This window comes from Nothobranchius furzeri, chromosome 12 (assembly GCF_043380555.1).
Source record: "Nothobranchius furzeri strain GRZ-AD chromosome 12, NfurGRZ-RIMD1, whole genome shotgun sequence".
NCBI classification, from domain to species: Eukaryota; Metazoa; Chordata; class Actinopteri; order Cyprinodontiformes; family Nothobranchiidae; genus Nothobranchius; species Nothobranchius furzeri.
Genome location: NC_091752.1, coordinates 63,738,404 through 63,765,365, shown reverse-complemented (window position 1 = coordinate 63,765,365; position 26,962 = coordinate 63,738,404). Strand labels below are relative to the sequence as shown.

Genomic DNA, 26,962 nt, shown 5'->3' with positions numbered 1-26,962 from the left:
AGGTCCATTTCTGGCTTCAGTCTGAATGAAGCAACAAAGAGATGCAGTTTACCAGCTACACTTTAATAAATACGGGGCTAATCGTTTGAACTGAAACTGCTTAAATGTTTAATCAAGCAGCACTGCTGCCATGTATATTCTATCAACTGTTACCAAGACAACAGGTCACTTCCTTTTTAAACAAACCCAAAAGCAAAGTAGGAACAAGATCATGTTAGTTTTAGGCAGCGATGCAATCTCTGCTTGTCCTGATTCGATGCTCAGTGTGAGCGCCTGCAGGAGACATCCTCCGAGGCGGTGTGCATCCTCCGATCAGGAAAACCATCAAATTTAACAGCCCTCATCTAAGAACAAACACCGTAATCTCCTTCCTTATGACAAACGAGCCTGACACTCATCTGGGATGCGGTCAAACGAGAAACAGGCAGCTGTTTGACCGCACAGGCTGCTGCAAAGCTTCCACAGGACTGCAGAGGGCGACACAGACCTCACCCCACAATCAGAGTAGAAGACTGAGCAGGGGGCGCTAGCTGATGATACTGCTAATCGACTGCAAGGAAGGGAAATCCTCATTCTCTCTGATGTGCAGGGTCTTGTGGGAGCTGAAGTCTTTAGGGGCCAGAACCTGTCTGCAGGTGGGACACACCTGGCAGTCCAACTCAGCCGCCGTGTTGGCCGCTGAGGCAGGCGTCTGCCAGGCATTCTTCTTGTTCTTAGTTTTCCTTCCTCCTCCAGCGCCCGACTGCTTCTCCAGAGCCTTGAAGTCTCCGTGGGCGGTCAGGAGCTCCTGCTGCTTCCCAGTGTCCGGCAGGAGCACCAGCAGCTCGTTGAAGATGCGGCTGAAGTCGTCTCCGAGCAGGTCCTTACAGTGACGGTGGTACTGGGCCGCTGACATCAAACTCTGGAAACGACAAATGGACAGATCAACAGGAGGTGGGCAGCTGTAGCGGGAAACTGGGAAAGGCACTTTTATACAGGGAGCTCCAGTACCTGTCTGAACCGGGCAGAGTAGTTTTTGAACTGGTTGAACTTGGACTCATCGTTGTCCAGATACTTTTTAATGGACTGGATTAGCTCCAGGTTTCTGTGTTGGAAATCCTCTGGCACCAAATAACCACTGTTGAGTACCTTGGGGGGTCTAGAGAATAAAAGAATAAATAAACGTTTTTGTCAACCTCCGACAAATCCAGAGTTTGATGTCCTGAGCTGCTTACTCGCTGGCCACAGGCTCCACCACGTTGCTGTTGAGGGGGATTCCTGTGAAGCCCGGGGGAGGTTTGGGGGAGGGCATTCCTAAACCAGGTGGAGGTGGGGGCATTGCAGGGGGTGTGGGGGCAGATGGGGTCTTCACAGGGAAAGACGTCTTGAAACCTGACAGAAAAACACGGATTAGGGACAAAAGTCCTATGCCTTACCTGCCACAGGTAAACCGCACTTGTTTGCTCTCGTTTTAAACCTTTTATTGAGTCAGGACTACACGTTTACAGAGCTTGCGCTACACCTGGGGACAAAGTCAAGGCTTGTGTTTCTACGATAAGTTACACAGTAGTTAGGAAAGTATTTAATGACCTGAAGAAATCCTCAATATTCCAATAAAAGCAGAAATCTGGTTTTCCCTCTTAGAAATCCATAAAAGTGACAAGTCTTGCCCTGCAATGTGATTTATTCAAGGCAATATGTCCGCCCTCACACCGTAGAGCGCCATGTAATTTGAAATGAATGCTGCTCAGCGTTAGCCAACAGAGTTAGACATCTGCATCAACACAGACGTCAATCACAGGGCGTGCACGCCTTTGTGGAGCTACCTACTGATGCAGATCTGGCAACATGTCTTATGGACGTAGGAGGTGGAGCTGATCTCAGGTGACCAGGTGTGGACGACTACTGCGCTGATGAGGGCGCAGAGGACTGAAAAGGAAGCTGAGAAGAATGCTCTCCTGACAGCGAGCAGTGTGTGTGAGCGGACGTCGTGCCCTGGTGAGGGGGGTTGGGTGGCGAAGACAGCTAGCGAGAGGTGAACCGTTCCTGTGAGAGGAGGGGAGGTCAGCTGTCTCCTATAGAGAGCAGCGGCTGGGACATTATAGGGCGTCGCAACCCGCAGTGATCACTCTCCCCTTCTGCTTTACCTGCCGGTGGACATCAGACCGAAGGACTGGCCACGTTAACTGGTGGAGCTCAGACCCTGGGGTGGGTCGCAGCCGACTGAAATCTAGGTGTGCTGCTCCCTTTTGTGTCGGGATGTTTTAGCTGGGGGCGGATTTAAGGGAAGGACTCACCGCAGTGGGACTGTTGGACGCCGTCTCTAATAAACGCATTTGTTGTTGATGAACCAGCGGTCTTGAGGTTATTTGAAGGTTCCAACAAGGACAAGATTTCCATCCGCAGCGAACTCATTTATTACACACGCATGAATATATAGGAATAAACAGCCAAATGTGGGCATAATATTTGTAAAATTAACTCATTCGCTGCCAATGACGACTAAAGTCGACATTTGCATTTTTTTACTGTGTGGGCGTCGGAACGAGCCCCCGCGCCGTGAGAACAAACATCTCATCTCTAAAGCCGATCTTCATCCGCATCCGTCACATGACCAGGAAGCAGAACATCCATGTGTTAGAAGATCATTTTTGGGCTGTTCCTGTAAAAAAAAAAAAAGTGAGGCGCGAACCAGAACAGCTTCTGCCGATCATAATTCCATCCATCCACCCATCTTCATCCGCTTATCCAGAGTCGGGTCGCGGGGGCAGTAGCCTATGGAGAGAGGCCCAGACTTCCCTCTCTCCAGCCACTTGGGCCAGCTCCTCCGGGGGAATCCCAAGGCGTTCCCTGGCCAGGTGAGAGACATAGTCCCTCCATTTTTTAGCCTCTAGGTGGTGCCTCGTCTCGTCTCGTCTTCCTCCGCTTATCCGGGTCCGGGTCGCGGGGGCAGCATCCCAACTAGGGAGCTCCAGGCCGTCCTCTCCCCGGCCTTGTCCACCAGCTCCTCCGGCAGGACCCCAAGGCGTTCCCGGACCAGATTGGAGATGTAACCTCTCCAACGTGTCCTGGGTCGACCCGGGGGCCTTCTGCCGGCAGGACATGCCCGAAACACCTCCCCGGGGAGGCGTCCAGGAGGCATCCTGACCAGATGCCCAAACCACCTCAACTGGCTCCTTTCGATCCGGAGGAGCAGCGGTTCTACTCCGAGTCCCTCCCGAATGTCCGAGCTCCTCACCCTATCTCTAAGGCTGAGCCCGGCCACCCTACGGAGGAAACTCATTTCGGCCGCTTGTATCCGCGATCTCGTTCTTTCGGTCATTACCCAAAGCTCATGACCATAGGTGAGGATTGGGACGTAGATCGACCGGTAAATCGAGAGCCTGGCTTTCTGGCTCAGCTCCCTCTTCCCCACGACAGATCGGCTCAGCGTCCGCATCACTGCAGACGCCGAACCAATCCGCCTGTCGATCTCCCGATCCCTCCTACCCTCACTCGTGAACAAGACCCCGAGATACTTAAACTCTTCCACTTGAGGTAGGACCTCTCCCCCGACCCGGAGGTGGCAAGCCACCCTTTTCCGGTCGAGAACCATGGTCTCAGATTTGGAGGTGCTGATCCTCATCCCAGCCGCTTCACATTCGGCCGCGAACCTACCCAGCAAGAGCTGAAGGTCAGAGCTGGATGAAGCTAGGAGGACCACATCATCCGCAAAAAGCAGAGACGAGATTCTCCTGCCACCAAACTCGACACACTCCACACCACGGCTGCGTCTAGAAATTCTGTCCATAAAAGTGATGAACAGAACCGGTGACAAAGGGCAGCCCTGGCGGAGTCCAACCCTCACTGGGAACAGGTCCGACTTACTACCGGCTATGCGGACCAAACTCACGCTCCTCTGGTAAAGGGACTGAATGGCCCTTAACAGGTGGTGTGCAGAACAGCTGCACCAGATGTGAAGTCTGGTAGATGCCCACACCCAGTCTGGATGATCTCTGCAGCGTAGGCCATTGCTATATTTTGGGATGAAACTACAGGCTTTCTAAAATTGGCCAGCGTTAATTTTCAGGTGTAAAAGACCTTCTAAATGTTGTGAGGAGGTCAGACTTGGTGTTGCAGCTAGGTGGTGCCTTCTGAGGAAAAACTCTGGTTTACTGGTCTAATCATTACTGGAGTTTTTCCTCCCAGACACAAATGGCTAACTCCAATATTCTACAGCACGAAAAGCTGCAACACCAAGTCTGACCTCCTCACAACATTTAGAAGGTCTTTTACACCTGAAAATTAACGCTGGCCAATTTTAGAAAGCCTGTAGTTTCATCCCAAAATATAGCAATGGCCTACGCTGCAGAGATCATCCAGACTGGGTGTGGGCATCTACCAGACTTCACATCTGGTGCAGCTGTTCTGCACACAGCTCATCGTTTATTAAATTACACCTAGCAGCCACTAAAAGGAGATACTTCTGTTAACCAATTATGGCCAGCAATAAAACGATCACAATATTTTACTGAGAAAAGAAAGGTGAGTGAGATGGGAGGCAGAGGACAACTGCTTTATTTTCTAATCAACATATTTACGACTATACTTACAACTATGTTAGAACGTTGAGAGGCAGGAAGAAATGTTTTAAGCCAACTTGCTGTGCAGATTTGCATTTGTAGCTTTAGAGTGAATATGGGATGTAAAGAAAGGAAGTCTGGTTTACATGTGAGTGAAAAGAAAGAAAGAGAAAGAAAAAGAAAGAAACAGAAAGAAAGAAACAGAAAGAAAAAGAAAGAAAGAAAGAAAAAAGAAAAAGAAAAAAAGACAGAAAAAAGAAAGAAAGAAAAAAAGAAAAAAGAAAGAAAGAAAAAAGAAAAAGAAAAAAAAAGAAAAAAGAAAAAGAAAAAAAAAGCAGTGATGGAGGCGGTACCTGGTGGAGGTTTCTTCGTTATCAGAGCGGGGAACTCTTCCTCTGCTTCAGGAGCAGGCTCTGCTCTCGGGGGCGGGGTCACCGCGGGTGAATCTCTGCAAACAGGTGGAGGCGTGTCCGCCTTGATGCTGCCGATTCCATTTGAAAGTGGCGCCGGGACGGCATTAGAAAGAGGTTTGCCCCAGGTTCTCTCAGGAACATTTTCTTTCTGTGCTGCCGTTTCCACGGAGATCGTATTTCCAGCCGGAGTCACCGCCGACATCGTGGATGCAGGCGAAGAGGGAGCTGCTGTATTTTTCAGTTTTTTTTTCTTGTTGGCCTTAGAGGTGGGCGGGTCCAAGGCAGGAGGTGGATTTGGAGAGGCGGAGGTTGCATTTGGCGGTTTGCTGCTGCCTCCTTTAACTGTGAGGAGAGAAGAGATTTCCAACATGGTGGGAACCGAACGGAACTCCTGCCGCGTCATTCCTCCGCTCTCATCGTCGGAAAGAGAAGCAGAAGGATACGCCGTTTTCCCGTTGACCCCAACTTTCTTCTTCTTGCGTGAGGATGATAAGTTTGAGGAGGAGAGGGGCTGAGGACCAGAGGATGCAGATGACATGGGAGGAGGAGCTCTGGAGGTCGGCGGTGGGTGGGGGTTTGGTTTAGCAGTGGTTGTGTGGTTGGACCACGCAGAGTTGGTACCTGAAGCAGGTTTGAAAGGTCGCACTTTGGAGACGAGAGCGGGGAAGTCCTCCTCTTGGAAAGAGGAAGTCTTCTTGGGCTGTCCAGTGTAGGCTGGGGTCATCGGGGCTGAAACGGCAGCGCTCGAGAGGCTGGGGAACTCGTCTTCCTTCAGAGCGGATTTGGAGGCCACAGGAGCCGACTTCACCCTGGACAACAACAACAACAACACAAGTCAACGCTTCAGCAGGCCGTAAGGTGAGAGCATCCGCGTGTTGGGTGTGCTGAGGGTTACATGGAAGTCCCAGCTGTGGCTCCTAAAACTGGGAAGTCATCTTCCTCTCCAGGATTGGTGCTCTTCAATGTTTTCACTGTAAAACGTGAGACCACGTCAACACCAAGCCACCAAAAGAGCAGCCATGCAGTTTCTCTCCCATGCCTACCTGGTGGTTTGCTTGCTGCTTTGATGTGACCGGTCAGAGGTCTGGGCTCCTCCGCCTCCACTCTCTCCATCCTCTCCTCTCTGATGTGCTTGGGAGTGCTCCTCTCCTGCACAGCAGCTCTCTCCTCTAGTCGACGCATGGCCATGGAGGCTCTCAAAGCAGCTTCCATCTGCCGGTCCTCCTCCTCTCGCTCTCTGAACCCAGGAGATGAACAGAAGCGTGAGGAACAGAACTTTACCGTTTCGAGACAGAACGATAAGGCTCTCTTCCAGAACTGAACATTTCTGCTCACCTGGAATACCTCCAGCTCTTCTGTCCCATCTGAGGCCGGCCTCGACCTCCGCGACTGTGGCGAACTTCTGCGTAGTCCTCTCCTGTCACGTGACCTAAACATCGACACGTTTTATTGACGATCCTGCCCCAGTCTCAGTCTGAAGCCATCAAACACAGGAACACCTGGACCAACCATCATTCCTCCTCTGTTGTCGTGGCGCGTAGTTAAACTGAAGGTCAATCTGGCGGTTCTGTCGGGCCTCGGCGCGACTCTTGCTGTGCGCTGCAGCCTTGTGCGCCTTGTAGTCGATCTCGGTCCTGAAGGCGTGGGTGAACTGTTCCGAGGAGCAGCGGCCTTCCTCGCACAGATAGTGACTTTCTCTGAAGTGCTCGCTCAGATACTGATAGTCGCTGGTGACATGCGGGATTCATGTCAGCATCAAGGCAACAGTTTGACTTACTGAGAAGACATCTAGAAAAGGAAAAGCGGGTCTGCTGGTTGAACGCACCTGTAGTACTCCTGAGAGCCGTCAGCATCGCAGAAGTGACAGAAGTAGTGGTCCCTGCGTAGGTGTTTCAGCAGCTCGTCGTTGTCCAGGTAACGGTCATCACAGAACTTACAGAGCGGGTGTCCTCTGTGGCTGGTGTCATCCGGGTCTCCGTGAGCTCTGTGACGGGCCAGTTCCTTACGGTTGTACCACTTCCGCTCGAAGGAGAAGATCTGGAGAAATAAGATCAACCGTCTCTGCTTAAGAACTCCTCTACAAAGGGATGTCTGGCCATTTAAAAGTGTGGAACGAGCTGCCAGGGGACCTCAGGGCCACAGAGAACGTTCATGTTTTCAGAAACAGACTCGAGACCCATCTTTTTAGCTTAGCTTTTAACTGATTACTATCACTTTTTAAATTAATGAAGTTATCTATCTATTCATTTATTTAATGTATTCTTTCTTTATCAGTGCTACTTTTAAACAGTTTTTATTTTACCTTAGATTTATGATGAACATTATTTTAATATCTATATAACTTTTTATATTACAATTCTCATTTTAGCTCTTATTTTATATTTTAACCTTAATTTAACCTTTTTCCAGTGTTTCCACTGTGGGAGCCCTCTGCCCCGGGGGCCGTGGTCAGCTGTGGGGGCCTGAGTGCTTTCCAGGTGTGCCTGGGTGGAGGTGGGGGTCTCCGCCCTCCCTGTCCTGGGCGCCCGGTGTCGGTGCCTCGGCTGCTGCTGTGGATCTGCTGCTGTCGGGGCGGATGGCTCCCCTGATGGCGTTTCCTTATCCTTAGCTGGTTTGGCTCATCTGATCTCAGCCCATCGTGTTTTTGTGTGCCGGTCCGGAGGATGAGTGTTGTGAAGGGGTTTTTATTGTCAGACTGTTTTTAAAATTCTGGGGATGGGAGGGAATGTGGGTACGTGGGGCCTTTTTAATTTGTTAACTCATTCACTGCCATTGACGACTAAAGTCGTCATTTGCATTTTTTTACTGTTTGAGCATCAGAACGAGCCCCCGCGCTGAGAGAACAAACATCTCAGCCCTGAAGCCGATTTTCATCCGCATACGTCACATGATCAGGAAGCAGACCATCCATGTGTTAGGAGATCGTTTTGGGCCGTTCCTGTAAAAGAAAGTGAGGCGCGAACCGGAAAAGCTTCTGCCGATCACAATTCAACAACGGATTATGAAAGAACGGATAACGCTTGAAACACACGGCTTCTTCCTGATGTAAGAGGTGAGTCTAGGCTTTGTTTTGGTGTTTTTGGCGTCGACATCATGCTAGCGCGCAACGTTCTGTGACTCTTAAAAAAACAGTAAAAACGGTGAGAAACGCTGGCGGCGAAGGCCGTTAGCGATCAGGAAACGGCTGGCAGTGAATGAGTTAAGCACTTTGAGTTGCATGTATAGCATGATTAAGTGCTATATAAATAAAGTTTGATTGACTGATAGAGGGATTATAAGTGGTGACTATCACATCAGTTCCTGAGCAGACTAAACCGGACAGGACTGGTAAGCAAGTGGTCTGGGCAGGACTAAAGTGTGCTGCTGCCACCTTAACCCTCACATCACCACCAGTTTTACATGACAGTTATCGGAGCGGGACATCTGGAACATCTAACCTCTGGATGTATCAGAATCGCCACATTTAGCTGTAATTAACCACAGAATTACATGTAAATAAGTCATTTCACCACACACCAGTGTGTGTGACAATTGATGGACCTTTTAATCTGCAGACTGTCAACATTTTTTCTTAAAATTTGATGCCCTTAAGGAAACAATCTACAACAAAAGAGTAATTATAACTTTTACACAGAACCAAAAGTCCTTTTAGTCCCAGAAATGTTATAATCTGGTTTGTTTCCAAGGTCAGGTACACGGGTAGCCGGGTAACCCACAAAACGAAGATATTTTCTACCGTTTAGTCGTGCAAACCAAGGTGAAGATAAACGATTCTTTTAACGACTCTGACCAAGGTGGATATTTGTGTATTTGCTTGTGGACGTAAATAACAGCGTTTTAGGGTTTCATATTCCTCTGAGGTCACATGTGCAACGTGTGTGGTTTACGCTCAGTTGTTCTTACAAGCTCAACCACTCCTCTATGTAGAAAACCGCCCATCAACTAGTTATTCCACATCCAAGGAACACTTTTCAGTACAACACCAAAGATTTGGGGGACACAAAGGGGATAAATTACAATGTAAGAAGGAGGATTGAGCATCTAACTCTAACCAAGGTTCGTAGCTCACAGACATGTCAACAAACATCGTAATATTCCTTTTTATTTGTGTACGACTGACTGGAGGCACAAGAAAATCAGAGAAAACTTAAAGAGAGAAAGTGAACTAGTGTTAGCATCCCTTAGCTAACACCCATCGTTTTATGTCATCACGTGGATAGGAATTACTCTCATTGGGACACGTTGTTTTATTACACTATTGTATTGCTCTTCATGTGTATTTGATTGCTTGCATCGTAAAATATTGTAAATGTAAGAGAAATAAAATGATTAACCTAAGCAAGAGATTTTGAAACAAGCGTTGAGATAACAGACCTTCTATATGACTTTTTAAAGATGGCTGATTAAAATCTCCACAGCCCAGACCTGACGAGTGATTATTTTTTTAGAAAGCGTTTGTGCTACAAGAGCAGCTGTGAGCATGCTGAAGGACCAGCATACCTTGAGATGTTTCAGACAAAGCTTGCAACAGAAGAGCTCGTGCTGCTTCCTCATGTGCTGCTCCAGCTCCTCAAATCTGGAGAACACTTTGGGCTCTCGGCAGAAGGGACACTCTGACAGCAGCAGACGCCTGATTAAAAACAGGAAAAACATTGATGAAATGCTCTGGCACGAGTTCAATTTGCAATTGCACAATTTGCACATTATAATACCTGAGATTAAGAATTATTCTATACCTGTACTGTGAATGAATCGTTTCATCAGCAAAGTAAATATCGTGCTTCCTCTCACAGGGGAACCTCTGGTAGTGCAGGGACTGAAAAGCCTCCAGCTTTTTCACAAACACCACCTGAAAACAGCACGACAGAAAATCTAAACTAAATCACACCTTAGGTGCGGAAAACAAGTTTTGCAACACTTGATCTGGAAAAATCAAACATTTTATGCTTCATTCTAGATGACGATGTTCTTGATGCTCTACTGAAACATTCTGATATCAATCATGAAGGTTGATTTTATGGAGAACAGCGATGGGCTGGACTACTGAGCTAATATCAGCAGCTGTCTCAGGGTGAAGGGTGTTATTTGGAAAACATGGATGAAAGACCCTCATAAATCCATCAGCATTATTGGATAACTGAGATCTCACAACCCTTGCAGTAAAATCACAGGAGAAAATGCTCCAACTTTAAGGCTATGAGTGTAATTGTTGTATGACCTACTGTTGGTGACTTATTCATATTCAATACTCTATAAACACCATTTGATCTTGGAAAGTGTGTCACAAAAATGTTATTTATTTACCTTATTAATTAATAAGATAAAATTAAATGGGAGCTTAACCTGAAAGGTGCCCAGTCGCCAGGAGACTAAACACCAGAGTAGAAAAGGTTAAGACAGGAGAAATATATAAAGAACCACACAAATGGCATAGAGGACCCAGAGTTTCATGCTACACTCCTGTTAACAAGCCCTTTTTGTTAATCGCAGGGTTTAAATTTAGGGACAATATCTTGTTTTTCATTTTAAAGGTGAAATAGCATTCTGGGTGAACATCAATTCCTCTGTTTACAGTCACTGTGTAACCTTCTAATGTTAACAAGTACCTAAAGTACGTCTTCTAGAGGTGTGCTCTGTTCACCTGGGAGGGCAGGTATTGACTAAAGTCCACTTTACTGTCTCACAATAATGTTTACTTTAAAATTCTTAACAGTTCCAGGGGGTAAGTACCTTTGTGGTATTTCATTCACAAAACAAATATCCAACAATTCATTTAAATCAACAGTAAGAAAAACAGACACGACTGACTTCCTGGTCGCTGGCTGATGCTAGCTTTAGCTAACTTAGCTAAAACACTGAAAGCGACGAAAAGTGGTTCTAGCGGAGGCTGAACACCTTCACAAACACACTATATATCTAATTCTCCTTTTATTAAATAAAAACAAAACCCGACCTGGTAAAACGAGTTTTTTTCATAACAAATTGGCATTGCGGCCTAGTTCGCTCCAGGAGGCTAAAGCCCCGGAATGAGGTAGCAGAGAGGTGGGCACCTTGTCTAGCTCCTCGCGGCAGACGGCGCAGTACTTCTGGTCGCAAAGCACCCTCATCTTGGTGGAGCAGCGGTAGCACACCGGGTGGTCGCATTTCCCCAAAGCGAAGATGTCGATGTCCTGACAGCACAAGACGCATGTCTTCTCTGAGTCTTTAGCAGTTGCTGAACTCATGGCGATGTGAAAGGAACTACAGTAGTCAGTGTTTGGATGAGCCACAGCCGCTCAGGCGAAGTGCTTACGTAACATAAAAAGCCTGAACTACTGCCGGTACGGTGTGTACGACATAGGGATGGACTGATCTCTAAGTGTCAGGTCCTGCTTAGACCCATCACACATTTATGAGATCAGCGCTGAACGTGTGAGCGCCACACGTGTGTCCGCACCAGGTCCGCACCGGTGTCGGTACAGGATCTGCTCGGGTGCAAGATCGACTGCCGATGACGTCACATTACTGCAAATCTACTCGGCTTTCATACACACGTTTTGGAAAGACATTTGTGTTTATTTGTGTTTATTTGTTTAGCAGACATCAGCAGTTTTGTTAATAAATTCTTGTTTGTTAACACCTAAATGTTTTCTTTCTAATTGTAATTTGTTAATAAAACACCATGTTATCTTTGTTTTGTAAAGAATGTGAAACTGCATAAAACCAACATCGGACTGACAAAAAATAGGACAGTTCTTATATGTGAAGCCACATCTGTTAGTATTAATGTGGAGTTGTCTGCATATTTCCTTAGTTATCTAAATACATTCTTTGACTCAAAATATTGCTTGGTGTCTTTCAATAAAGTTATACGGTATTTTATTTTGCCCCATTTCATCAACATCAGGAGCTTTTGAGGGTCACTGTTTATCATTTTCTTATATTTTACATTTCCTTTAGAAATTCAAACATTTTCTCCAGTAAGTGTTGATTTTTGGACTACAGGACTACAACCGCTGAGACTACGACCGCAAATTTGTTCTGACCAACCAAAATCATAACGTGATAATGTCACTTCCGTAAGCTTCATGTTCAGCCAATCAACTATTTTGATGTCATCGGCAGTCGAAGGACCCCGAGCCGATCCTGTACCGACATCGGCTTTTACGCTGAAACAGAACTGAAACAGAACTTTTAATTCATATTTTTCTACAGAAACAAATAAATCCAACATTTTTTTAAATGACCATCATAGTTAAAACTTCTAAATCATTACCACGCAAACCATAATTAAGCAGGGGCAGATCTACAGGGGAGCAATCAATCAATCAATCAATCAAAGCTTTATTTATAAAGCGCCTTCCGCAACCCTGTCAGGAAGCCCAAAGCGCTGAACATGGTACAGTTGTAAGTAATTATACTGAATAAATCAACAATAAAAGAAATTCAAATTACAAAATACAAATTACAAAATGGAAATTACAAGATAGATGAAACATTCCGGTAAAATACAAATGTGTGAGACACAATTGGATTGAGTGGATGGATTGAGTGTACCAATGAAAACTGTGGAATGGATTCAACATAATAGAGGGCCATAATCAAACATGTTCTGGAAACGCCAAGCGGAGGAGGTGTGTTTTTAGGTGATTCTTAAAGACTGGCAGAGAAGGGGACAGCCTAACTGAGGGTGGCAACTGGTTCCAGAGTAACGGTGCTAGGACTGAGAAAGCCCGGTCCCCACGGGTACGACACCTAGACCGAGGGACAGCGAGCAGGCCTTGGTCAGAGGAGCGCAGAGCGCGTGATGGTGAATGTTTGTTCAGGAGAGTGGCCAGATAGGGGGGATCACCACCCTGGAAGAAATGATAAACAAAGACGAGTATTTTGAATTGTGAGCGATAGCAAATCGGAAGCCAGTGCAGGGAGGCCAGAACCGGACTGATGTGGTCCTGTTTCCTGGTTCCAGTCAGGAACCTGGCAGCGCTGTTCTGCACAACCTGTAGGCGACGCAGTGTTGACTGACACAACCCTGCATATAGAGAGTTGCAGTAGTCAAGCCGAGAAATTACAAAGGCATGCAGTACCCGCTCCAGGTGGGCTCTCGACAGCATATGCTTGATTTTAGCAAGGCGTCTCAGGTGAAAGAAACTGGACCGGATCACAGAATTGATGTGAGCGTCAAATTTAAGTCCTACATCAAGTTTCACCCCCAAACTGGTAACAACTGGTTTTGAGTAGGGAGAAAGAGGGCCAAGATCAACATAACGACCCACATTCCTGCTGTTGGGGTGAAAAACAATGAGCTCTGTCTTTCCCTCATTCAGATGTAGATAGTTGGACATTAGCCAAGACTTCACCTCATTAACACAGGAGACAAAGGACTGAATAGAGTGACCTTTCTCCTGACACAATGGAGAGTAAATCTGGCAATCGTCAGCATACAGATGGAATGATAGGCCATGTTTACAAAAGATTGACCCCAGAGGTAGCAGATAAATGGCAAACAAAAGTGGACCAAGGATCGACCCCTGCGGGACCCCCCACCGGAGCCCCTCCCAAGAAGAAAAAACATCACCCACTTTAACACAGAATGTCCTGTTTTGGAGATACGATCTAAACCAGTCCAGAGCTGACCCTTTGATCCCAACCCATCGTTCCAAGCGATCGAGTAGAATTGCGTGGTCAACTGTGTTGAAGGCTGCTGTCAGGTCTAATAACAGAAGCAGCACAGATGTTCCGTGATCTAGTGATAGATAGATGTCATTTAGGACCCTCAGTAGAGCAGACTCTGTGCTATGGCCAGACCTGAACCCTGATTGGAAAACCTCAAACAGATCAGAGTCAGCTAAATGTGAGACCAGCTGCTGATAAACGACTTTCTCAAGCAGTTTAGATGTAAAGGGCAGGGTAGAGATAGGCCTGTAATTTTCGATCACAGAGACATCAGCACAGACATTTGCAATGAGGGGGCAAATGTCCCCTTGCTGTCGAGCCATGTCCCCCTCCTACTTTTATGTCTTTAAAACACACGTAAGCATAATTTACCATTCTGTATGTATTCATTTTGTAAAACATTTGTATTTCTCATTTTAACCCCTAAATGTTCTTAGAAGAATAATGACCCATTTAACATGTGTAAAGTGTTTTTGTGTCTATTTTGTGGAAGATGTTAACGTAAAAGTGGTTTACACATACTTCAATGAGGTCCAGCATTGTTGCCACCGTGCTTAAACCTTTTACCCTTTCTTTGCTCCTTGTAAAAATATATTCTAAATCTGCCACCGTAACTAGGCACAGATTACTCACTAATGGAAGCATGTTGAGATCACAATCAAAACTTGAACCCCTTCTCATTAAAAAGTTTCAATTTTTTATTTTTTGGGCAATTGGCCCTTGCTAAGACATAAATGCACACAGGCGCACCCGCGTATCAGTTACGATATTTTTTGTGATACTATTGGTGAACTACTTCCTTCTGCAGAACAAATGATTCAAGATCAGCTGACGATTTTGACTAACATCCTACATCTACAACTTAAATCTCTTGTTTTTTAATAAGAAAAAACAGCAACAGAGTCTACACAAAAGAGGCAGTAGATGCCAACTTTAAAATGCTAACCATTTATTAGACATAAAACTACTGAGATGAGGTTACATGTAAAATTTCGGTGTTTTAAAAATAATTTACACATTTACAGTAGGTTTGAGTTTTCATCAAGGTGTCTGTAAATACGATTCTGACCAGTGATTCTGTGTGATCAAGTGTTTGAGGTTTTCTGGGCTAGTGCTTCTTGTAGTGGCTGCTGCTGAGTCCCATCACTTTAAAGGTGCAGCTAGCGATCTTCTCGTAGAGAAGGAACATGAGGGCAGCAGTCAGCACCGTCTGCAGCAGCTTGGCCTCCAGGCCTTTAAACAGGCCCAACATGCCGTACTTCCTACAGGGATCAAAACATTACAACCGTGTTAAACACGTAGAACTGTTGTTGTCAGAGTGAAACTGCTAATCAAATGTACTGATTAAGTGATCATCGGTGTAACCGCCTTTATATAACTTGAAGATATCAGGAGGTCATTTTTCATTTGGAGATTTCATCCAAAAGCTGAACATGTCAAACATGTGTACCGTAAATCCTCTAATACAGGCCCGGGCCTGTATTAGAGGATTTACGGTAACTATTTGGATGAATAAAGGAGGCTTATTTTGAAGCAAAGTCTTGGGCGACGGTGGCACAGGAGTTAAGCGCTCGCCACGTAATCGGAAGGTTGCAGGTTCGAGCCCCGCTCAGTCTGTAAAGCGCCTTGAGGGGTTCCAGGACTCTAGAAGGCGCTATATCAAATACAGGTCATTCAAGCATTAGAGGAGAACACAACTCAATAAAACAGCCATTGAAAAATAAATTGTCAAAATATCTCAGCTTGTTTTTAGTAGCTGTTTTAGGAATAATGGGCTTGGGAAGTCACACGTCACAGGGTCCATAAACAACGGGTGACTCTGGATTTGTTAGCCATGTCTCCCAGAAAGAAGAATGTTGTAAACTAAAAGTGCTAAAACCAGTTCTGGGCTGTTTACCACAGAAAGGTGGCTCCACGTTGCCACCTTTCACCAGAAATCCACTGGAAATCGTGCAGGTTCATACAAGTTTCATCACTGCTTTGTGAAACCGCATTCACAAACTGAAACAAACGCTTCAAATGAGACCAAATGATATGATGATTAATGTCAAAACCCACCGAACTCTGGAGACCAGCAGGCTCTTGACAGCCCAAAGACTGGATGCTAGTTTGGACTTCTCTGCCGGTTTGTTGAACTGACCAAACTGCGTGGGCAATAAATGGGTCAAATATTCAGTACTGAGGTTAGATTTTATTTGCTTAGAAATTTTTTTTATCTTCAAAATAAACAATAGTTTTAAACAATGTAACAAAACACAGAACCTACCCTAAGAATGGACTGGATGGTCTGCAGAGGATACGTAACAGCAGTGGCAACAGCTTTGGCGATGGCGCCAATCACAAAAACCTCCAGCGATGACAGCTTAGAGGAGGAGAATAAACACCCATCACCTTTAGATCTGTTGCGTACGACTCACCATTTAGCTTTTGCTATGGCCACCCAACGGCCATCTGAGGGTCATGTGCACAGAATTGCTGCCACCTCCCGAGGAGATCCCCTTCTCAGCTGCCTCTTCAGGCCTTCATAAATCATGAACTGCATGGCGGGGTTCAGCACCAGCAGCAGGGACGGGAAGGTCCCATTCCACAGGGCACCGACACCCTCCCGACGGATGATCTGCACAAATGCATCTGCGAAAGCATAAGACGCTTAGGACTAGGGCTGGGCGACGTGGCCTAAATCACAATATGTTGAGGATTTCACCTCGATAACGATTTGGACGATAACTACATGCATGCAAAAACACAAAAGCTGTCCACTAGATGGGGCTGTCACGTGTATTACGTTGAATCATGTAGTCATGTGACTCCAGGTGGTACAGCTTCTAAAAGGGACACGAACGTCACCAACCTACACATGTTTTTTTCATTGCCAAATGTAATGACATGGGAAAATTGGTATTGTTCGAGTCAGACATTTCGATAACGATAAATTTTCAATTTACTGCCCAGCCCTAGTTAACGTGGACAAATACAGACGAATAAACAACAAAAGTGGATCTGTTTACCCAAGATGCCAGTGTAGTTGGTCGGTCGGATGTCTGCGTTGTGAAACTTGGAGCCCTGAAGCTTCAGCCTGGTATTGACCACCCACATAGGAGTGGTAACCAGAACATTTACAATACCTGGAGAAAAAAGAAGGCTGATGACTCAGGCTACCTCTTGTTAGTAGCTGTGAGAGGCTGTAGCTGATGTAGCATATCTGCAGGTTTAAGGGAGCCAAACTTAAGACTTTTTAAGACCTTTTTTAAGGCCACTTTGACCAAATTTAAGCTATTTTTAAAATTAAGTTTAAGCTATAATTTCCAGCTATTGCCTGGAACCGGTGCTAACCACGTCGCTAACGTGGGATTAGCCATCCAGTTACCATTAAACCAACACATTGTCACACCCAAGGCGTCAAAATATGACGCGTGTGACCAAGCCTCAATATATGACGAATTGGGACGCCCAAGCGCGTCAGGAGACGACAATCAGGGACACGCTGGATCACGTGGCTCCGCTGGCGTCACTGTTTGACGTGCACGGTCACACGGACATTATTCGACTATTTAACCTTCCCCTCACCCCAATCCTACATTAAGGTCCATAAACTGTGACCTTAAGGTTAGGATTGGGGTGAGGGGAAGGTTAAGTAGTTCACAAGTAATTCTAATGTCCGTCTCAGCACCGGCGTCGGATACCGACGCTCTGGGACGCTGCGTCACCAGTTTGTCCCTGATCTTCGTCTCCTGACGCGCTGGGGCGTCCCGAATCGTCATATATTGAGGCTTGGTCACACGCGTCATATTTTGATGCCTTGGGTGTGAGAATGTGTGGATTAAACTTGCACTTCCCCATGGCGCACGCTCCCACTAGCTTAACCAGCTAATGTGCTCATCTAAAAATAGACCCCTTTCACAACCAACTGAATGTGTACGGTTCCGCTTTCGCCAACATCGCACACCAAAAATGCTGAACACCAACTAGAAAATCACAAACATTTTATAGAAATAAAAGAATCTTGTTTATTAGGTCTTTGGTAATTTAAGACCTTTGGAAACTGTATTAAGGATTATTTGTCATTTTTAAGGATTTTTAGGGCCTTAAATTTGGAAAAGCAAATTTAAGACTTTTTAAGGACACGCAGATACCCTGTGATGCAATAAAGACACATGGCGTTCATATAATAACGATCAATTTACATGTCATTCATGAGAAAAGGAATGTCTGGATTAAGTAATCCAGGGTATTGATGATGTGGGTGAGGGCCAGCTCACCTGCAGCAATGCCTATGACTAAATCTGTGCTGGGTGTGGACGGTTTCCCCTTCAGCCAGCTGGCCTTAATACAGTGAAAGCAGTAGAAGTACACAAAGTTGGAGCAGCATAAACTGCAGATGACCGGGAACCAGCCCCTGTAGGGAGCAAGTCTGCAGGGAAACCATAAAAATCAGTCCGTTGCTGTTTTCTATTCACGATTCTTCCTAAAAGGATGTTTAAGCAGCATGGACCTAAAACATACATTAAATGTCAGATTTAAAGTCCCGTTCAGATCTCATCTGATTTACTCACAGCCCTTCTTCTCTGATGATATCTGTCAGAACAGCTGGCGTTGATTTGGCTTTCCTGTTTTCATCCACTGAACACAGATACACTTTTAATAATCAGATTTCTCTGACAAGCGATCAGGACCTACCTCCTAAAGGCATCATCGCCTCTTACCTTGAAGCCGTAATCGAGCTGTATCAAGAGGGAAGAAGACTGTCATTGCTGTCACACTGCCCTAAAATCAGATTTAAATCAGATTTAAGGGGGAAACAGAATAATCCTGTGGATTAGGTCGCTTCTATTAAAATAATGTTGAAAAACGATACATCTAAACAGACACAAGTAATTACAGCACAAACGTACTTAAAAATCAGAATAATTTCAAACTTTAAGTATTTATAAAATAATCTTTGAATTAAAATGACCTATATAGCGTCTGTTTACTTTATATTAGCACCCGGGACCACATGACCAACACAAAAAAATGTTACATTTGGATATTTACTGCGTTAGAGTGATCTAAAAGCACTAACAGCATGAGTGAAGGTAAATAATGACTCTGGAGCTAGCTTACCACCGCTCCCGCCACAGCATGAACCAAACTTTCATAAGAGAAAACCTCGGATGTCATTTTGACAGCATGTAAATATCCTCTACTTCCAATATTTTGCTTAAATAATAAAATCCTCCAGTTTCTGTCTGTCGTTCTGTCACTTTGCTGCTACTTTTCGGTTTACACACATCACTTTCGGTTGTAGTAGGGGGTTTTCACGAGAGCATTCTGGGTAATGTAGTCTCATTTGTGTCGTTTTTCCATCGTTTTTCACTTCCACCCGGTTTCTTTGGAACCCATACTTTTATCAGCTGAGTTTTTTTTAAATAAACTATTAATTTGATATTTTTAAAAAATATTATAAAGAAATAAAAATTCGGTTTGTAAACACTTGTGTTGACATTTTTTTACGCAAAGGCATTATGGGTAAAGTATTTGTACTGCAGGCCCTAAAGAAGAATGAACGCCTTTTTTGGTCTAAAAATATTGTTAAAATCTAAAAAAAATCTCAAGAAGGATACACATTTTTAATTTACACAAAATAATTATGGGTAATGTCGTTTCTGTCATGCCACAATACAAGCTTGGTACATTTTCTGGTTCAGCAAACTAATAATGATGCTTTCGATATGGAATTTAATCTTGAAGAGCACAATTGTCCACTAAATCAATCTCAGTCTTTTTCATACTTTAAAAATCTTCTTAGACTCTAATTGTGATATTTTTCAATTGGATTTGGTTGCATTGGAAAAGCAAAGCTGGTAAAATATAAAATTTCTTTGTGTTTCAATTTAATGCTGTAAAGCAAAAAGATAGAAGTTTTTTTTTTTAAAGGATCGATTAATTCATGCTGCATTTAGTGTCAGAGACTGTGCAGAATTAAACAGAGAGTCTGGCTGGCCAGGCTAGAACTTACCCAAACCCCAGGGCCTTATGTGTGGGGTGATGTGACGGAGCAGGGAAATGTCTGAGGATGGGAGAGAAAATATACAAAACGCTGAAAAGCAAAACATTTTCATCAATCCATGAAATGTCCCGGATGCTCCAGACGGAGCATGAAAAGTGGACATGTCTGGGGAAAAGAGGACGTTTGGTCATCCTGTTGCCTCTTAGGCAGGCGTTATGAGTGAAGAAGACATATTTCCAGACCAGATACATTTAATAACAAACATGGGTACACATTACATAGGATTTTATTTACGGGACTCGTATCGCATACAGGATTCAGCCGTGGTCTATCACATTGTTCTAGAACAACACAAATATGTAGAGGGAAGGGAAGATAAAGCTGTCTAGATTAAAATCACAAGGTGCTTAAATGAATGAATGAATGCTACTGAAATCTACTAAAACTGTCTCTGTGACAACAGGAAAACGCCTATGGAAGTTAAGGGGGACCAAAACCTTAAATCCAGTATTGAGCTTTTTACCAAAGCATCTGATGCTCAGCGTCAGTGCAGTTTCTAAGGCAGCTAAACTCTAAAGGGAAGATGCATCATTTTAACGCTGCATAAAACTCCTCATACTTTCACTTTCTTGACTTTTAATTTTCTTGTTAGAAATAAAACAACATTTTATTTTGCTTGTAAAAAATAAGTCCAATGCTCCACATGCAGAAGTAGATTAAAAACAAATGGGACCTCATTCATCTCCAGCCCATTCACTCAGCCACTCCTGACAAACCCCCCTCTGCTCTTCAGTCTCCTCTTCCACCTTCTGATGACTCCTTTGTTTCGTCCTCTCCTCTCCCCTCACTCTCTCGTTCTCTTTAGTCTTTCTCCTCTCCAACACAGCTTCAACGGTGGCTTCTAATGTTCGTAGCGATCGCTGAGGGACCCATTTAGGGTCGACCGTAGGAACAAAGGGGTCCCCAGCTTTCACGAGGAGGGGCTGGGCTTCCAGAGGGATGTGGAGGAGGTAGGCGTGCAGCATCATTCGATACGGAGAGTCGTCCGCTCCGAGGCTGTAGGTGAAGTCTCCGACGATAGGGTGGCCAATGGCGCTGCAGTGGACCCTCAGCTGGTGGGTTCGGCCTGAAACAAAAAGGAACATGTTTGAAAACTCTCTTTTTTGTATATTTTTTATAAAAGACTCAAGTTTGCTCAGTACTTTTGTCATCTGTGGAAGCAAGAGGGAACAACTGAGAGTATTTACCAGTGAGAGGCTGCAGTAGCACTTTGGTGACAGGCTCTCCATCATACAACCCGTACTCCAACACAGTCAGCTCAGTTAGGCACGACTTGGGATTCTCACAACCTGACAGGAAATAAAACCAAAAGTAAAAACAACAAAAATCTAGCTGCAGACGAGAAGTTTCACTAATCTTTTCCACTCGACTTACCTTCTGTTCCTTCAGTGCACATCGTGTGTGTTCTTCCCTCCGTGGAGTTCTTGCCGATGGAGAAGTCTAGAGTTTGAGTTTCGTTTTCAACCCACCTGCGAAGCTGAGACGCAAAAAAAACACATCAGTTATTTGGAAACAAGTTAAAGCACGCATAGGTAGCTCGTAGGGTTGACACGGTGTGAAAATGTAACCTCACGGTTATTGTGACCAAAATTACCACAGTTTTCGGTATTATCGTGGTATTTTTTTTTAAACGTGCTACATTTTCATACAATTAAATAAACCCTGCATGTCAGGAAATATTGTCCTCAGTTTGTGTCTAAATTTTGCCTAAAATGTGTTATTTTGTAATTATGTTGTTTATTTGTTTACATTTTTCACCTTTAGTCTTTAAAATAGCAATATTTGCCCATAACTTCTTATTTTTTGTCTGTTTGATGTCATCTTTTTAACAATATTAGACCAGATGATACTCAGTACTCAAGTAGCCTTCTAATCAGATACTTTTTTACCCTTACTTGAGTAATAAACCCTATATCAGGAAAATATTGTCCTCGGTTTGTGTCCTTCCAGTGCTGCCGACAACTTCAGCAGATGATACGGTGGCTGGTAAGGGTCAACGCGCCTACACCGCAGCCACGGTAATCCACCGAGATAATATAGTTTTTAAAAAACAAGACGGTTATTATTATTGTCAACTTTTTTACCAGGGTTTACCGCTACACCGGTTACTGTGTTCTCACAAAATAGAAGTTATAATGTTTAGGGGAATTCCAACAGGATGAAAGACACACACACACACACACACACACACACACACACACACACACACACACACACACACACACACACGTTATTCCCTAACATTTGGATGTGTATCAGATCCTTGTAAAGATAAGAATTATAACTTTCAAACCATGTTTTTACATAACAAGCAGCAAAAAATAATGACTAAGCACTAATTTATCCTTGAACATACAAAAAATGTTTACATTTCTTAATCGGCCATTTAATTTTTAAATGGTTGACAATCATTCTTTTAGGCACAACCGTGTTCTGAATCCTTTATTAATTAATTTCAGACGGTTAAAACAAAGCCCCCTACATACATGTTGATACCACGACTAAACAGGACCTCAGTGGGGCATAAAACCCATCAGCTTGTTGATGTGAACGTGGAAGTTCAGCCATGTTTAAGAGTCCTTTTCTGTTCTTTTTTCTCTCTCAGTAAATACGTTGTTTTCTACCACAGCTCAGCCCCTCCTGCACCCTTTTCCTCTACAACAACAAACAAAAGACTTTGTTCTGTCCTGCTCTGCGAGCATCACTCAGGGTGTCTGGTAGCTGCTAAAAGATGCTTACTGCTGCCACATCAACAAAAAGCAAAACAAAAGAGACATTTTCAAAATTAGTGTAGCACACGCCAACTTCTAAGAGCTCAGCTGGTGCATATACTCTTGCTTTTTTCATACATTACACATTATGGCCGTTATGGCTGCTCTCGCGGTCTGCCTGTATCTGTCCTGTCTATATGTGTGCGTGTAATCTTGGTCAGGCTGTACTGTGGAGTCAAGTTCCTATGCTCTGGATCGCTGGAGCGCTGGCAATAAAATTCTTTCTGATTCTGATAAAAATGTGTTGAATGACCTCAATTACTCCTCAAAGCAAACATCTTCACCTGTGTGGCTAAATATCTGCATGCTACAGTTTTATGCTAATGAGTCTGTTGTATGCTCAAGTCCTTGTGTGTGTTCCCTACCAGAGCGAGGTAGGCTTTGGTGACAGTTCGGTCCTTGAAGCAGCGATAAGCCCGACCAGCAGCAGCTTTATTGAGGGCCACGCAAAGAGCTCCGCTGGTGGAGAAATCCAACTGATGACAGAACCTGGAAGAAGTAAACAAGAGTAAGGTCTGTGCTCCTGTTTAGGAAGCTTAATGCATAAATTAAGACGAGCAGCGACCTAAATCCGTAGTACGTGCTGGGATCCGCCAGACGAGGAAAGTGGTGCTGAAGCTGCTTTTGCACCGTCCGTTTTTCATACCACATCTTGCTGTCGATGCGGATGTCCCAGTGTTTGTCCACCACGATGTAGTCATGGCTCTGGTGTAACACACACAGGCTCTCGATGCTCGCCGGCTCTGTGCTCATTGTGCACAGCCACCAACCCTGCAGAGTCAATATGATCATCGCTGAAGGCAAACATTCTTTATGTGTTATTTGTTGATCCATTGCACCCTCACAGAGGTGTTGGAAAGTATTTTTACGTCACTAACAGTTAATAAAACTTCATAGAGCAAATGTTTTCTCCCAAAGTAACTGGGAGCGAGTGTTATGTGAAGTTCTGGATTCAGAAATAAACACAGGATTACATTTAAAAGTCTCTAATTTAATAACTAAGCACAATGCAACATCAGTTTCAATGTTTTTAATCTTCAAAATGTAAAAGAAGATAAACAGCTTGATGGTTTAGCATTTAGAAACAACTTTAGGAGCTATAATTTAGAACCTCATTAACAGGACTCGGAAAACGTGATTGGGGACGAATTAGTAGATAAAATGTGGTGGCGGTGTCTAAATAAAGGAGTTATGTCAAAATAAATAGCTTTGCTTCAGCATGAAACATAAATTCTTCCAAATTTGAATGTTGCAAATGAGCAAAATAACGTTGGTTCATAAACTACGACTCTTTTGCCGATATGTATTAAATACACATTTTCTCTTTGACAAAATAAACCAATATTAGATTTATAAGGATACATTAGGCAGTAATTTACCTTCACTGCTTGTCAAAAACATGTATTTAATCCAGAAAGCGTTCTCTTCCGAAAACACGTGTGCGCGTGCGCAATCTTTTCGACCCTGCCTAGCAGATGGAAAATGTGGGTTATACCGCCACCATCTGGCGTGGAGAGTAAACGTCACAACATTTGGTTACAACGTTGATGTACGGAAGTGAGTTTAATGGCTAAAGGTTGTACTCTAGTAAGAGTAGCGTTACTTTATCATATTTTTACTACTATCATATTTTTACTACAGGTAAGTTGAAGTAAAAAGTATTCATTAAAAATAATAGCATTGCTAAAAATGCACCAGAGTTAGCTACCTCTATTTTTTATTCATTATCTCTGTCCTTTTCTTTTCTTCACAAATTTTACTTTTCCTAATTTTATGGTAGTTTAAAATCTTTTTTACTTTTTAATTGTTGATCTTGTGAAGCACCTCATGATTTGTATCTTGAGAGGCGCTGATGATATGACACAAAACATGCAGATTTTCCAAACCAGGAAGCAGAGAGAAGAAGGTATTGTCTACCTGTTCAAGATTCCAATTATTTTACAATCTATTTAAAGTGGATCCACTTGACCTTCAGCAATCCAGCAGATTAAGATCAGACTGTAAGGGTGGAAGTTGTTAGCATTGTTGCCTTGAAGAGAGAAGGTTGCAGGTTCAAATCCTGGCTACAGTCTTTCATGTTTTCATGCATGCTTGAGTTTTCTCCTGGTACTCCATCCCCCCCCCCACCCCCACCCCCCACCCCCAGACCAAAAGCAAGGATGTCAGGCTGACTGGAGACTCCAAACCTTCCCTAGGTGTGACTGAGTGTGTGACTGGTTGTTTGTCTCTGTGTGTCCTCATGGACATGCAACCTGTCCAGAGTGTCCTCACCTCTTGCCTGATGACTACTGGAAATACGCACCAACACTCACAGCTCCCCATGACCCTAGTGTGGACCACTATGACAGCAAAGGATTTCCATGATCAGCCTGCATGAAAAACTCAGAGTGACTGATTATTATCAGGAATAACTAAAAAATAAGTTTTCACTGTTCCACACCTTTAAAGCATCTTGATAGAGCATTAGGCTTAGTACCTTAGTCAGAAACCTGCCAGATCCTATTTCTTTACCCATCTACTGCCCCCTGGTGGAGCATCTACAGATAACTAGGGCTTGTTTTCTTTATTCAGCCTTTAAAGAGTTAAAAGAATACTCACTGAAATGAAGAAATTAGACAAATCTTGATCAGTTCAGTCAAAAAGGGAGAAAACATTTTAAACTAAATCTCAGATGTGCTTTAGATCTTGATCTTCTATTGATTATTTTAGAAAATCTTTTCACTAAATGAAAATACTTCCATCTTACCTATGTGGACACACACACACACACACACACACACACACACACACACACACACACACACACACACACACACGCACAAAGCATTATTTGAACTCAAACTCAGCGAACACCAATGTTGGCACCCAGACAGCAACAAAACAAAGGACTTCAGCAAGGTCAACTGAGGTAAGCGGACAGGTCGTCACAAAACAAACGTGCATGAGCAAATCTGGCGTGTTTTCAGTAAAGGAAAATATTCAAATAGAAATGATCGGCTGATATTTAAGAGTGCATGGTTAAAGAATAAAACACTTCTGTTTTCAGGCTGTGAGACATCCTCCTCTGGTCCAAAGGCTAGATATTTATTGATACCTGTCTGGAGCAGACTGTTCTGAAACACTGGTGAGTAATCCCTCATCACAGCAGCTGTGATGATTACAGCATAAGTTACATTTCATAACACAATCTGCTTCCCCGTGTGAGTTTAATGCAACAGTTCAGATGCTGTGCTGTCTCTGTCATTGCCTTTCCACCCATTGTTGCATAATATTCCACCTTGCTGAGCACAAGATTAGCGTATTCATTTGGGAGTGCGCTGACAACAAAGCTCTGCACAGATCAGAAGGTGCACGTGGTGCAGCACGCCGGCACGGACATCCTGAATGCAGTGGAGAGATAAAGGGAGGAGATGAAGAGGAGAGAGGCTGCAGGCTGAGAGATGCACAGGTATCGACTGAAGGAGGATGTCTGTTTCTTCTCCGACCAACAGCTGGATGTTTGAGTTATTTCTTAAAAGACATTTTTTTTCCTTTTGTAAATAAGAAAAAAATGCTTTCACTTTAGCTGATCTGTTGTTTTTGAAACGCTCACGGCTCCTTGGCTTAATTTTTCACCATCCCTGGATCTTTTGTGGCCTTCAAAGTTTTGATTCTGTACCAGAATCTATAGACCACTGTCTCCTTTTCTGTTTGATTTCATATCAGACGCATCAGAAGCCTTAGATCAAAACAATTCCTGCTGAGTACGACGCAGTTCTTCAACCATGCCTAACAGCTCCTTCCTCCAGGCTCGTTGCGACGAGCCTTTAGTGACGTCGGACTGGGGCTTCCCGCTGCTGCTGGCCCTGCTGATGCTGGTGCTCATCTACTGCTTCCTGTACCTTCCCGCCATGGCCCAGCGAGCCCTGCTGGAGCAGGCTCTCAGCGCCAACAACACCACCGCTGTGACGCAGTAAAGATGGCCAAAAGTACACTCTCCATCAGACGGCCAACATGGACTCTCTTCATCCCTTCTGTCGAAAGTTATTTTACTTTGTTGGGCGAAGGTGACAGTGGCAGGTTGCAAGTTCAAGTCTCACTCAGTCTGTCGCGGCTGTTGTGTCCTTCAAGACATTTCACTCTCCTTGCCCACTGGTGGTGGCGCCGGTGAACAGCAGCTTCACCTCCATCAGCACGCCCCAGGGCAGCTGTAGCTACACTGTTACTCACCACCAGCAGAGTGTAAATGTATGCATGCGTGGGTGAATGACTAATTGTGCTGTAAAGCACCTATGGGGGGTTGTTGCATGGAAACAAAATAAAAAGACCTGAAAACGATGAAAGGAGGTGTGTTATTCCTAGCAACTAGAAAATCAGATTGTGGATTTTTGTTGTAATGATGTCAACATTTCTAATTATTGACATATTTAAGCAGCATAATTACTTAAATTAGATTTAACCCTTGATATTTAATCATTGATATAATGATATTTTACTAGAAAAGCTGGAGAGGTATGGGTTCAGAGGTACAGTATTGGATTATGTAACTAATAG

The 26,962-nt window shown here is 44.2% G+C and overlaps 3 protein-coding genes across 3 annotated transcripts; all 3 read right to left on the bottom strand.

Moving 5' to 3' along the window:
* Nucleotides 1–332: 332 nt before the first annotated feature.
* Nucleotides 333–11,283, bottom strand: znf598 (zinc finger protein 598). The gene is made up of 12 exons (XM_015945449.3): nucleotides 11,005–11,283; nucleotides 9,691–9,803; nucleotides 9,455–9,584; nucleotides 6,780–6,991; nucleotides 6,464–6,681; nucleotides 6,290–6,383; nucleotides 5,998–6,191; nucleotides 5,850–5,925; nucleotides 4,895–5,763; nucleotides 1,215–1,371; nucleotides 991–1,138; nucleotides 333–901 (listed from the first exon to the last, which is right to left on the bottom strand). The coding sequence occupies exons 1-12, from the start codon at nucleotides 11,176–11,178 to the stop codon at nucleotides 527–529; spliced, it is 2,760 nt and encodes a 919-aa protein (XP_015800935.3). The 5' UTR covers nucleotides 11,179–11,283; the 3' UTR covers nucleotides 333–526.
* A 3,258-nt stretch (nucleotides 11,284–14,541) lies between these two features.
* slc25a17 (solute carrier family 25 member 17) lies at nucleotides 14,542–18,904 on the bottom strand. Its single transcript, XM_015945450.3, has 9 exons — nucleotides 18,713–18,904; nucleotides 18,313–18,373; nucleotides 18,163–18,229; nucleotides 17,869–18,020; nucleotides 16,618–16,734; nucleotides 16,092–16,240; nucleotides 15,876–15,971; nucleotides 15,668–15,753; nucleotides 14,542–14,871 (listed from the first exon to the last, which is right to left on the bottom strand). Exons 1-9 carry the CDS (start codon nucleotides 18,767–18,769, stop codon nucleotides 14,718–14,720), a joined length of 939 nt encoding a protein of 312 aa, XP_015800936.3. The 5' UTR covers nucleotides 18,770–18,904; the 3' UTR covers nucleotides 14,542–14,717.
* A 927-nt stretch (nucleotides 18,905–19,831) lies between these two features.
* Nucleotides 19,832–23,911, bottom strand: rpusd1 (RNA pseudouridine synthase domain containing 1). The gene is made up of 6 exons (XM_015945451.3): nucleotides 23,809–23,911; nucleotides 22,995–23,200; nucleotides 22,795–22,918; nucleotides 21,033–21,135; nucleotides 20,846–20,947; nucleotides 19,832–20,724 (listed from the first exon to the last, which is right to left on the bottom strand). Exons 2-6 carry the CDS (start codon nucleotides 23,180–23,182, stop codon nucleotides 20,333–20,335), a joined length of 909 nt encoding a protein of 302 aa, XP_015800937.3. The 5' UTR covers nucleotides 23,183–23,200; nucleotides 23,809–23,911; the 3' UTR covers nucleotides 19,832–20,332.
* Nucleotides 23,912–26,962: the final 3,051 nt, after the last annotated feature.

Bases quoted from the DNA above. Each gene is read 5' to 3' on its own strand.
- znf598 (XM_015945449.3), bottom strand. From the start codon at position 11,178: ATGAGTTCAGCAACTGCTAAAGACTCAGAGAAGACATGCGTCTTGTGC. The intron at 9,804-11,004 runs GTGCCCACCTCT...TGCTGTTTTCAG, and splicing joins GCCGCGAGGAGCTAGACAAG to GTGGTGTTTGTGAAAAAGCT. The intron at 6,384-6,463 runs GTTGGTCCAGGT...GTCGATGTTTAG, and splicing joins ACAACAGAGGAGGAATGATG to GTCACGTGACAGGAGAGGAC.
- slc25a17 (XM_015945450.3), bottom strand. From the start codon at position 18,769: ATGACATCCGAGGTTTTCTCTTATGAAAGTTTGGTTCATGCTGTGGCG. The intron at 16,735-17,868 runs GTGAGCTGGCCC...TTTTTTCTCCAG, and splicing joins AGTCATAGGCATTGCTGCAG to GTATTGTAAATGTTCTGGTT. The intron at 15,754-15,875 runs GTAGGTTCTGTG...TTGCCCACGCAG, and splicing joins CCATCCAGTCCATTCTTAGG to TTTGGTCAGTTCAACAAACC.
- rpusd1 (XM_015945451.3), bottom strand. From the start codon at position 23,182: ATGAGCACAGAGCCGGCGAGCATCGAGAGCCTGTGTGTGTTACACCAG. The intron at 21,136-22,794 runs GTAGGGAACACA...TTTGCGTCTCAG, and splicing joins CCAAAGCCTACCTCGCTCTG to CTTCGCAGGTGGGTTGAAAA. The intron at 20,725-20,845 runs GTAAATACTCTC...TTTTTGTTTCAG, and splicing joins GCTACTGCAGCCTCTCACTG to GCCGAACCCACCAGCTGAGG.